Genomic DNA, 12,172 nt, shown 5'->3' with positions numbered 1-12,172 from the left:
GGCACAGAGTAGGTAACCAATAAATGTCAATTGATTGAATGAACAAATACAAATACATCCAAAGTAGTTTGGAAGGACGGACACTAGCAATTAAGGAGATAAAGCAGGAAAGATGTGATGTAATAGATAATGCTTCCGCTTCATCTTAAAGGATGAGAGGGACTGTGAGAGTTAGGAAATGAGAGAGTGCATCCCAGGTATGGGGATCAGTGTGCGTATGAGTACGGACATGGTGGCGGTCCCAAAGTAGAATGGGCTGGCTCAGAGGTCCTCCTCTTGGAGACCAGGCAAAGGCTATGTTGTAGATGGGTTTCCTTTCAGGTATGGGAATGGAATGATCATGGGGAATCTTTCCAGTTCTCAAATTCTGGGAGAACTGTCTGCATAGGTCTCAGAGGAGTTCCCTGCGCAGAAGGGATTTTCCAGGGCTGTGATTTGTTCTTCCTGTCCGTAACTATTCACTGACTTTGAACTGTAGGGAGCGAAATGGAGGAGGGGAAAGGGTCTAAGTTTAATTGTGAGAGAAGGACCCCTAGTCTTCCCCCCACTCACCCCTGATCCAAAGTAGATCGGGGAGGGGGGGGGCAGTGTCCTTCAATAACTTTTCGTTTTTTGATTTGTTGTCTGATTCCAACTCAGGGAGAGAGGCCCTTGACTGTTCACACATAACATTATCCTGAGCCACTATGTACCTTGGCGTGGCTGCATAACTGCAATCCTTGTTGAATTCCATTTGGAATTTCAATTCCAAGTTGGCTTAAAGCCCTCTGACCTCCCCGTGGGATAGGAGGAGCAATAAGAGTGAACATCTTTTCTGAACAGGATACTACCCATTGCCTTTCAAACGGAATAAGTTTGAATCAGTGTGTATATAGTCTGATGGACTCGGCAGACCTGGGTTCAAATCTCAGCTCTGCCACTTACTACCTATGTGACCATGGACAAAACACTCAAGCTTCTGGGTGTCCAGATTTTCTCACCTTTAAACTGGGAGAATTGGACAGCCCCATATCTATACTCAATGCCTTTACACAGGCTGATCCCCCTTTCTGGGATACACTCTCTCATTTCCTAACCCTCAGAGTCCTATAAACTGGACTATTCCTTCCTATAAACTGGATTGGAATCTTCAATTAGAATTATGTGAACTTGGTAAGTTACCTTTCTGGACTTCCAGATTTCATCGTTCTTAAAATGAGGAAATTGAATTAGGTGGATCTCGAAGGGCCCTTCCGATTCTGATCTCTACTCCTATAATTTCTCCATCCCACCACTTTCAAACCACCCACAAATATTTGAGCACTGCTCTGTGAAAATAACTATTTTGAAGAAGATCAAATATAAAATCTTCTGCTTAGTGTTCAAAGCTCTTCCTACTGCACCCCCATCACCTACATTTCTGGTCTTCTCATTCCTACAGCACTCCCTTCATGATCCAGTGAGACATAGCCACCTTGCAGGTCCTCAAACAAGATCCCTCATCCAGACTTCATGCTCCCCCTCCTCCTCTCCATCTCCTGGCTCCCTTCAAGTCCCAACGAAATTTCTACCTGCTACAAGAAGCCTTCCTCAATCCCTTTTAATTCTAGTAACTTCCCTCCGCTACTTATCTCCTATTTATCCTGCATGTCGCTTGTTTGTACATGATTATTTACATGTTGTCTCCCCCATTAGAGTGAAAGCTCCTTGAGGGAAGGGACCATTTTTGCCTTCTTTATATTTCTAATGCTTAGCATAGTACTTAGCACATGGTAGATACTTACATGTTTGTGTCTTGACTTGACATTTTATTTCATTTTTTATGCCTCAGATTGCCTTTATTTCTCACAATTCTGAGATTAGAAGCCTGAGTTTTCTCAAACAACATTAGCTCTTTTATTTTATTAGAATTGTACTTTTTTATTTTTATTTTTTTATTTCATTTTTTTTGCTGAAGCTTTTTATTTACAAAGCATATGCGTGCTAATTTTTCCAACATAATCTTTTGTTGCAAATTTTCCCCTCCTTCTCCCCACCCCTCCGTAAGCTGGCAGGTAGTCCAATACTTGTTAAATATGTTGAAATACAACATTAGCTCTTAAAGAGACCGAGTTCAAGGCAACTATTGATCAAGTGTCTGATCCTCTAAGCGTTATGAGATTAGATGAATTTCCACAGAGAACAAGCCTGTAAGTAATGGTAATATACTGGGGAAGGGGGGAAGAACTATTTCCTTTGCCTTGATATTTTCAAAATGTAACACATGATCCCTGTCCTCGGGGAGCTTACAATCTAGCTGAAGAAGAACATGAAAAGACAAAAAATTAATCCTGTAATAACATTTCTTTTGTTAGAATTGTTGTATCATTTCCCACCGAGACAGATGCTTGATACAGATGATAAATGCCATAGAAAATTCTGGCTGAGGCGACACTGTCAGTGGAACTCAGGCCCCAAGAATGGAAAATAATACAAAGAAAAGTCTCCTTCTTCCTTCTGGAAGGCTGCTTACTGGCTCTCTACCTGCTTTTCTCATTTATCTGCTTCACAGGTGCCCACAAGAACCCTAAGAACTTCCCACACCCCAAGAATTGAGGACGAACCTACTCCAGAGCCCACAGTCTACACCAGAGAGAACTCCACGAATTCTAGGGTTGTAACTGACCATCCAAGTGGTAAGAAACCAATTTATTTGTTTAAAAAAAGCTTCAATTAGGTACTTGCTACAATATGTAAAGGCTTCTAAGTGGTACAGTAGGTAGAGCACTTCAGGTCTGGAGTCAGGAAGACCTGGGTTCAAATCTGGCTTCAGATACTTTCTAGCCATATGATCCTAGATAAGTCATGTCACCCTATTTGCCTCAGTTCCTCATCTGCAAAATGAGCTGGAGGAGGAAATGGCAAACCACTCTCATTTCTTTGCCAAGAAAACTCCAAAATGGGGTCACAAAAAGTTGGAAACAACAGAAATGACTGAGCAACAATAATAATACTTAAGGGAAAGAGACACCTGCATCCAGAGAAAGCACTATGGGAACTGAGTGTGAATCACATATATGATATTTTCACCTTTTTTGTTGTTATTTGCTTGCTTTTTATTTTCTTTCTCATTTTTTTCCTTTTTGATCTGATTTTTCATGTGCATCATGATAATTGTGGAAATGTGTATAGAATAATTGGATGTGTTTAACATATATTGGATTACTTATTGTCTAGAGAAGGGGATAGGGAGAAGGGAGGGATAAAAATTTTAGAACCCAAGGTTTACAAAGGTGAATGTTGAAAATTATCTTTGTATGTGTTTTAAAATAAAAAGCTATTATTTTAAAAATAATAATACATAAAACATTTTGCTAGGTCCTAGCCATACAAAGACAAAGACAAAAAGTAAATAACCCTATCATTATTCCAATGGGATAGACTTCAGATTCTTCATTTGTAAAAATTTGGCCCCCATTTGGTCCTCACTATAACACTGTGAGGTAAGTGCTTCAGGTATTAAGATATATAATTCTTTTACTTGTATCCCATTGCCCAGCACATTGTAAGTGCTTGTTAAAATTGACCAATCCCATTTTATAGAGGAGCAAATTGAAGTCCAAGAATTATAGAATAAGAATAGGAAGAGACCTTTGAGGTTCTCTTGTCCAACATTTTCATCCAATCTTCTCATTTTACAGATGAGGAGGTTACATTGTATACCTAAGCTCATACAAGTAGTAAGAAGCTGGTCTTTGAACCCAGATCCTGAGACTCCAGAGACTGTTTTTTCATACTACCAAACTACCTTTCATTGGCTGGGATTTTCCCCAAGGTCTCAGAAACTGGTAGAACTGAGAAAGGAACCAAAATTATAGGATCACAAGATTGTCATTTTGGAATTGGAAGGGACCCCAATGTCTGCCTAGTCTAATGACCCTCTCCCCGACCCATCTTTTCTATCCATGGAAATTTGCTCACTGGAAATTCCCTAGAAGAGGAGTAAACAAAATAAATTATGGTTTGAGGGCCAAATTCTGTTCTTTTTGTTTGGTAGTTAAGAATGGTTAAACAAACCAATAAATAAAGTAAAGCTTCATTTTAAAACATAAAAACCATTCTTAAATAACTAGGAAAGATTTGTCCTGTGGACACTAGTTTGCCAATTCCTGCATAAACCAATGAAATCACAGGTCAAGTATAACAATTTGAGGAAGAAGACAGCCCTAATTGCCTGGGGCAGGTTATTTCAGGAAAAGCTTCCAGAAAAAAAATGCAACTGGCATTTATATAGAGCTTTAAAGTCTACAAAGCTTTTTATATATATTCTCCCATTTGAACCTTTCAACAGCCCTGGGAAATCAGCACTACAGACACTATTTATACCCATTTTACAATTGAAGAAATTAAAGTTCAGGGTGGTTGCAACTTCTCCATGGCCACACAACTAGTGTCAGAAACTGAAATTTGAACCCAGGTCTTCCTGATTTCAAATCTGGTGTGATTCACTGCTTAACAGGGAATAGCATATGGATTGAAATCTCAAAAGGGAACAGGAAACTGGAGAAATATGAATTAAAAATTTGAAAAAAAAAACCAATTGAAGAAAGCGTGCATCCCAGACATAATGCACAATCTGTGCAAACGTCTGGAGATGGTCATTTGATGATGCTTTTGGAGAAGGACCAAGGATGCCATATTCCTTGACTCTAAAATAAGCACGGGCACCCTTGTAATATCTAATTCACAGGTTTATTGTAAGGAAAGCACGTTGCAAACCAAAAGACCTATATGCAAAGCCATTCTCAGGTATATGGAGGTTGATATACTTTGACTCCAATTTTTTGTGTTGATTGGCCACAGACCATCTTCACTCAAATATGAATGGCATAATCATATTTCAGGGTTTCTCAGATGGACCACAGGTCCTCAGATCAATTGAAGATTCTGGAGGGAACAGGTCTAGTACCATCTGGGTGCAGACAGCCTAAACCTAAAGCATCCTTGCTTTCCCTTTTCTATAGACAGCAGGATTTAGATTTGTGGATTTGCATTAACTCAGAAAGCAGAAACTTTGTCTTGATGAATCTGTTTCCCCATCTGCCAATAAAGCAAAGAATCATCTGACAGAGATGTTAAGGGACTTAGTACATGATGAGGTCAATGGGAAAAGAAAAGTGACAATGACCAACCTGATTGGAAAAACAAACAAAATCCACTGAGAGATAGCCTAGGGGGATTTTCAGACACATAAATGGAGCTAAAGTACCTTTGGGGTTCACCAGTTACCAGGAAGAAAGCAGCCAAGGAAAACTTTTATCTCTTTTGGAAATCATTGATTAGCCCCAAAGAGCATCTCCCTTAGATAGAGTACAAGGCCTTCAAGCAGTTGTGTGACCATAGGTAAATTACTTAATGTCCTTAGTCCTTTAAGACTGCAAGTTTAATCTAATAATAGCTAGCTACCATTTATATGGACTCTTCATGAATCCATTTGGGATTTTCCTGGCAAAGACACTGGAGTAGTTTGCCATTTCCTTTTTCAGATCATTTTTACATGTGAGGAAGAAAAGAAAGCAAGGTGACTTGACTCACACAGGGTCACACAGCTAGCAAATATCTGAAGTTCTTCCTGAACTCAGGTCTTTCACCACCTCCCTATACCATTGTAGTCTATCCATTGTATAACCTACATAACCACTTATATAACACTTTAAAATTCATAAAGTGCTTTTCAAGTACTGTTCATTTTGTCCTTACAAAACTCTGTGAGGCAGGTGTTATTCTTATTCCCATTTTACATTTGAGGAAACCGAGGCAGATAAAAATTAAGTTATTTGTCCAGGGCCACACAGGTAATAAATTTCTGAGGAGAAATTTGAACTCAGCCTTCTTGAGTCCAAGCATAGCACTTTGTCCACAGTGCCATCAAGCTGCCTAAATGGAGAGACAAGTTTGGGGCCAGGAAAATCTGGGTTTTAATCTTACCTCTGACACTAACTAGCTTTAATACCATGGACAAATCTCTTAACCCCTCTTAGTATTACTCAGTTTCCCTATCTGTAAAATGGAGGTAGTAACACTTATAAGGCTTTACAGCATTATTGAAAGGCTTAAACAAGAAAATACAAGTAATATTCTTTGGAAATTTAATTTTTTAAAAAATGTCAGTTATTATTATATTAATAATCTCAAGGGGAAGGACTCGATTTTCTCATTTGTTTCCCTCATCTCCCACTATAGGAATTTAAAAATTAATATAGTGAGAATTATATTAGTGATGATGAGTTTTATTCAAGAGATATAGTTTCTAGGTCCTGTTTGCCAAAAATATTGTATGACCTTGAAAATTAATGACCACTTCTATGGCTTCTTTTTTAACTCTAAAAAAATCAAACAATAAAATATATGCTAGGTTTATTGTCCTATCTTCTAAAATAGTTGAGAATAAACAAGGTATAATTTAAAGGGTTACCAGCTTTTAGAAAGAAAAACTCCTTAAGAAAGGAAAATGAAGGGAGTAAGTTACTTAATCCCCTGTTAGAACATTTTATAATTTAAGACAGAACAGTTCTGACAGTCTATGTTTTTAGGTTCCTTCAAGTCCTAAGTCTAAGTCTAAGGTCCTCCCAGCTCTAACATTTCACATTCAAGCATCCTTTCCCCCTTTGTCATTTGGTGTCCTTCTACCTCTGATTTCATGTTTTAACGTCCCTCTCATGTTCTAATGTTCATTCTAGTTTTAAATCTTATAAACTATAAATCATTAATCATTTGTGATTGATTACTTCAAATCATTAATAATTAAGACCAGTAATGAATGGTAACATACTTTTAAAATTATCATTGCACTTTCCTTAGCAAATGTTTTCCTCACTCCTGTTTTTGTTGACTTCTACCTAATCTGCAATCCTCTAAAGTAAATTTCTTCTCTAATTATGATTAAATCTCAGTTTTTTTCTAACATCGCTCTGTTGTTACATCTCTCTCTTTACAGAGAAAGTGGGTGGAGAGACAAAGACAACAACTGAGAAAGGTAGGCTAGAAAGGGTTACTCAAAGAAGCCACTATTCTTGTCATCATCTATATTCATAAGCTGTATTTATCAACAGAAGTACATTAGAGCTCCTATAAAAGAAAGATTTACACTTTGGAAGAAAGATCATTTGAATGGCAGAAAAGAAACAAAGTGAAATCTGGGTAGTTATATTTTTAATCAAAAGACAAGTTAGAAGATTTTTAAATCTTTCTGCTTTGTGGCAGCTGTTGTGAATTCAGTAATTCAATTCAAACCATTCCAGTGAGGGCTAGTCAAGCAGTTCAAGACTTGATACTTATTCAAGACTTTGTGCTAAGTATGGAGGGCTCCAGAGACCAACAAAAATGAGACCCTGTCCTCAAAGAGTTCATACTCCACTGGGGGGGCGGGGTGAAACATTTGCACGGATAAGTAAATGCAAACTCATTTCAGGAGAAAAAAGACTACTAAAGGGTTTTCTGTAGGAGCTGGTACCACAGATGAGATTTAAAATAAGCTCAGAATTCTAAGAGATTGAGGTGAAAGTGCATCCTAGGCATGGGGTCAGCCTGAGCAAAGGTATAGAAGTCAGAGATGGGGATAGAATGTTTAGTTCAGGGAATAGCAGATGGGGCTATTTGGCTGGAATAAGGAGTGAATATAAAGAGGAATAATGTGAAATAAATCTCCAAGGTTAAACTGAAGCCAGATGCGAAACAGCTTTAAATGCCCAAGATGACAGTTTTTGGTTATTAGAGAATCAGGGTTATTTTAATAGCCCTATAGAAACTCTTCCTAATAATTAATAACAGAGTTGAGATATTGTTCTTTAAACTCAATAGAGAAAAGCCTATTTCATAAGAATCTTGTTATAGCTTCAAAGTCAGCCATTGTATTATGCCCCAATTTTCAATTTCAACATGGGTGACAAGAGGACAACAACGCATTTTGGAAATTTGCCGCTGTGATCACTTGTGAACCTAATATCCTACCACATGTAACTTAATACAACTCTATCCACACTTTGGACTAGAATGTTGACTCAATATATTGCTAGTGCATGGATATTATTCTTCTCCATCTTGTTCTGGATAAATTACCAATATTGCTTCTTTTTTTGCTTCTATTTATGTTAGGAGGTTTGGAGACTGTAACATTAGTGGGAATCATTTTGGGAATCGTGATCGCCATTGGTATCATTGCTGGAATCATCATTGCAGTAGTGAGGAAAATGTCGGGCAGGTACTCGTAAGTAAATATATATACACTGACATGATATGTGTGTGATTAGTGTAATTATATAAAGACCCTTGGGGTGAAGTAGAAAGAACACTGGGCTTGGATTTGGAAGAGACCTACTTTTGAATTCTGCCCCTGAAATTTCCTAGTTACATAATTTGGGGCAAATCCCTTAGTTCCTCTAAGCTTTGGTTTTCCATTCTATAAAAATGGAGACAAAAGGACATTTAGAACTCAAATCTGTACTCCAGGCTTGGTACTCTTTTCTCTGTGCTATCCAGTTGCCCAAGTTTCCTCTGAATTTACTTTTTTGAGGGCCTGGAAATTTTTCACTGTTTGGTTGGTATATAACCTAGTATCAGACAACAGATACTTAGTGAAGAAAGAGATTACATGGACTATATGATAATAGAAGACACCATAGGTAATCTAGTCAAACCTTCTCATTTTACAGATAAGGAAACTGAGGCCCTCAGAAGCAAAATGATTTGAATAGGGTCATCATGAGCAATAGTTGAATCTAGGTCTTTTTGAGTCCAAATTCAACTCTCTATTTATAGGTTAGTTGGTATACTCATAATCAGCCAATCTCATTGACAATCTTTTTGTTCTTATTTTTCCATAGGCCATAGATGACTGGAGAATTATGTCCTTCTGCCAACTATTTTATTTTTTAAAGAGAGATCCTATTTTAGCTTCCTGTGCCCATGTGAGAAGATGATCCATGGAAGAGCTGCTCCTCCAGTTCTAAATCCATGGTGATCCAAAAACTCTCCAAGGGTTCCTGAGCTGAAAACAAGAAGGCTCCTACAGCCTGTGATTCCAAATCTATCTTATTTTGAAATCATTTTTTATTTTTATATATACACTTTGTAAAAGTAGGTGACATGGCTAAAAAAAAAGCTAACAGTGGATAGGAAACAAGGAAACAATGATTGATGCGTCCATACGCAACCAAATAGCAGCATGCGAGTCTAGGGTGCTAGAAAGTTGTTGAATTTGGAATTTGGAACCCCGACCATTTTGCCATCGAAAGCAAAAAGGAATGTGGAAATATTGACGTTCACTCTACTCAAGTTGTACTGCTTGTAAATGGGTCATTGGGTCATAATTCTAGAACCAGAGAAATACTTGTGGGGTCAGTGGGGCAGGATGGACAGAGCCCTGTTTTTGTACCCTACCTCTGATACTCACTATGTGACCATGAGCAAATGACTTCATCTTTCTAAACTTCAGTTCCTTTATTAAAATGAGAGAATAGAGTCATAGACTTAGAAAGCAGGAGGCATAAAGGTCACCTAATCCAACTTAATCATTTTACAGATGAAGAAATTGAGGTCAACTGAATTTCCCAAGTTAATGTTTACCTATATCATTGACTAAGGCAGTTGTGAGGATCAAATGAGAAAATGTAGGCAAATCATTTTGCAAACCTTAGAAATGTCAGCAATTATTCTTAGAGGCTACCTAGCCCAATCCCCTCATTTCATAGTGGGGGAACTGAGGCTCAGAGTGATCAAGAGAGTTATTCAAGATCACATAAAGTAATAAGTGGCAGCTCTAGAATTTGAAGCCAGGGGGGTTCCAAATTCCAAATTCAAGACTCTTTCCCCTGTACCATGTTGTTTCCCAACAGGTGTTCTTAGATTCTCTGGTGGGCTGAGGTACATAAAACCTTATATTCCTTATTCTTTAAAATTTGGAACAAGCAGTGATCAAAAAGCATCTTAAGCCTTTGTGATCTAAGGAACAGCTGTTTCTACTTGGTTGGAACAAAGTACTTCAAAGACTCCCTCATGGAGTCAGCCTTTGGAGTTAGTAAACAGGAAAACCATGATTCTGGAAAGACAGTCCTTCCCCCATCACTCCCCAAGGCCTCCTGGGCTGCTTAAGAAGCTTCTCCAGCAAGGAATTGCTGGCCGATGTTATGAGCTGACTCCCTTCCACCTCTGTATCTTTGAAATGAATGAGCCCAGGGTGGTTCTCCAGTTAAAGGAAGGTTGGCTTCTGATTGCCTGCCAATACCACATCACTATAACCCCTGTGATCCTTAGCATGTGGCCCTGCTGGGCTAGATCATACATTGCAGCCACAAAGCTGCCAGTAGCTAACATGACTCAAGCTTAAAAACAGTTTGCTACATATCTCTAAAACATGAAGGACCCTTGTACTGGTGTACACTGTAAGCAGCAAAATGTACTAGTCTTCCTACATTTATTTGCCTCCTTGACTTTTATCACATTGGAGAAATGTATGAAATGGAAAATGAGTGTAACGAGAGTCGAATTTCAAATAGCCGTAAGATTTTAAAACACATAAAACTCAAATGAAAAAAGCTTTCCCAGTCCTTCATTTGTTGACCTCACATATTGAGAAATGAGTCAAATTTCCTCATTAGAACTCATCATCTCAGTACTGACAAATGTAGCACACCCTTTTCTGAAGGTCAGTTGAGTTATTTTTTTAAGACATCCTTTTTCATTGACACTCATCTTGGAATGACTGGATATAGTTTCAAACCTAGGCTCTTCAACTTGTCCAGTAAATTGATGTAGAATGGGAAGTTTTTGCCTGAAAAATTTAGCTTGTTCCTCTCCTAGGTTTTTGGTTTTGTGCCAACATTTGGATGTTATTTTATATAATCTACTCTGGGGTAAACCTATCCATCACCAACGTATTACAAATTAAGCACACAAGAGATGGGAGCAGATGCTCTATTAAAGTGTGGTTGAAAGAAGAACTTATAAACACTATTTCTTTTGAGTTATCTCCCTCTCCCCCACCCTTCACATTTCTGGTTAGTGATTTATAACAATTCCCTTAAAATTTTTGTTTCCTACCACTTCTCCCTTCTTCTCTTCCCCACTCCGTGAAAAAATAAAAGAGTCCATCTCAAGTTATACACTGGACCCAGTGCCTGCTGGGACAGGACAGTGGGTTTCTTAACACTGTTTAACACAGTGTAGATATTTTCAAATAAAGCAAATAGTTATGTATGGTGGAGATTTGTGTATTTATTGGGAATCGCCATGGAGTTTTGAGTGGGAGGGAGTCACTTTTGAGAATATCTCAGAATGAAATTATGAATGGCATTACAACTTGCCATGTTAATTGGAGAAATCAAATTAATCATTTGTAATCCTGCAATAGGACAAGCTTATATGCCTTTAAGAAGCCAAAAATATCCCAAAGGATATTTCACCAAGCCTATAGTCTAGGTCTCACTCCACTGAGTAAAGGAAGCAAGGTAAATGGGAAGTTTTACATCATGGTCTACCAAGCCAACAATATCCCAGGATGTGAGCCAGATCCCAGATTAAACCTGATCAAAAGAGAGAAGAGGATGGTGGCAATTTGGGCACTTCTTCATTTGGTGGAAAAGTTAGAATCACTTAATATACAAGTTTGATATTTCGACTGACAGTTTTTGCTAGCAAAGGCACGAGGCTCAGATGTATATAAACTGGTACCCTCTAAATTTTATCACTTTATGTCAAAGCCTCAATTGTCCTTGTCTTAGTTATATCTCTAACAAAAAGCCCAAACCAGACTATTTATGTCCTCTCAGTAGAGTATAGCATCTTTTAGGACACAAACTCTTTTGTTTGCTTAACTCCTAGTAGGTTAAATTGCTAGCTAAATTGACATAGCTCCTTGAGCTCCTTCATCTCTCTGATAACATGCTCTACAGGTTCTCTCTCTTCAATTATACTTTCATCTCAATTCATGCAATTAAAATATCTGAGGGTCACTTATTTGCTATTGAGTAGACTTCCATAAAAGGTTGGAGATAATAAAATTTGGGTTCTAAATTTACCAACTCTCTTATAGCCTTACCTCTACTATGTATATGTAAGTATGCATATATATATATATGTGTGCATATGTATATAGATAAATAGATAGATTGATAAAGTGATACATAGATAATTTCATTCTGGAGACCACAATTTAGGA

General features: G+C 37.9%; 1 protein-coding gene across 4 annotated transcripts in view; it reads left to right on the top strand.

Annotated features, from left to right (window-relative positions):
* PDPN (podoplanin) overlaps positions 1 to 11,216 on the top strand; it is a 44,040-nt gene extending 32,824 nt beyond the window's left edge. For 2 of the 4 annotated variants that reach the window (XM_051988515.1, XM_051988518.1), the window contains exons 3-6: positions 2,531 to 2,654; positions 6,956 to 6,994; positions 8,113 to 8,224; positions 8,841 to 11,216. In XM_051988515.1, the coding sequence (XP_051844475.1) occupies positions 2,531 to 2,654; positions 6,956 to 6,994; positions 8,113 to 8,224; positions 8,841 to 8,847 (282 nt within the window). In that variant the 3' untranslated portion in view covers positions 8,848 to 11,216. The remainder of the gene's footprint in view (positions 1 to 2,530; positions 2,655 to 6,955; positions 6,995 to 8,112; positions 8,225 to 8,840) is intronic. The other 2 variants (XM_051988517.1, XM_051988519.1) reach the window with 2 other exon arrangements.
* The last annotated feature ends 956 nt before the right edge of the window (positions 11,217 to 12,172 follow it).

This window comes from Antechinus flavipes, chromosome 3 (assembly GCF_016432865.1).
Source record: "Antechinus flavipes isolate AdamAnt ecotype Samford, QLD, Australia chromosome 3, AdamAnt_v2, whole genome shotgun sequence".
Lineage (NCBI taxonomy): Eukaryota > Metazoa > Chordata > Mammalia > Dasyuromorphia > Dasyuridae > Antechinus > Antechinus flavipes.
The sequence above is the reverse complement of the archived record's forward strand: the minus strand, read 5'-3'. Positions and strand labels throughout refer to the sequence as shown.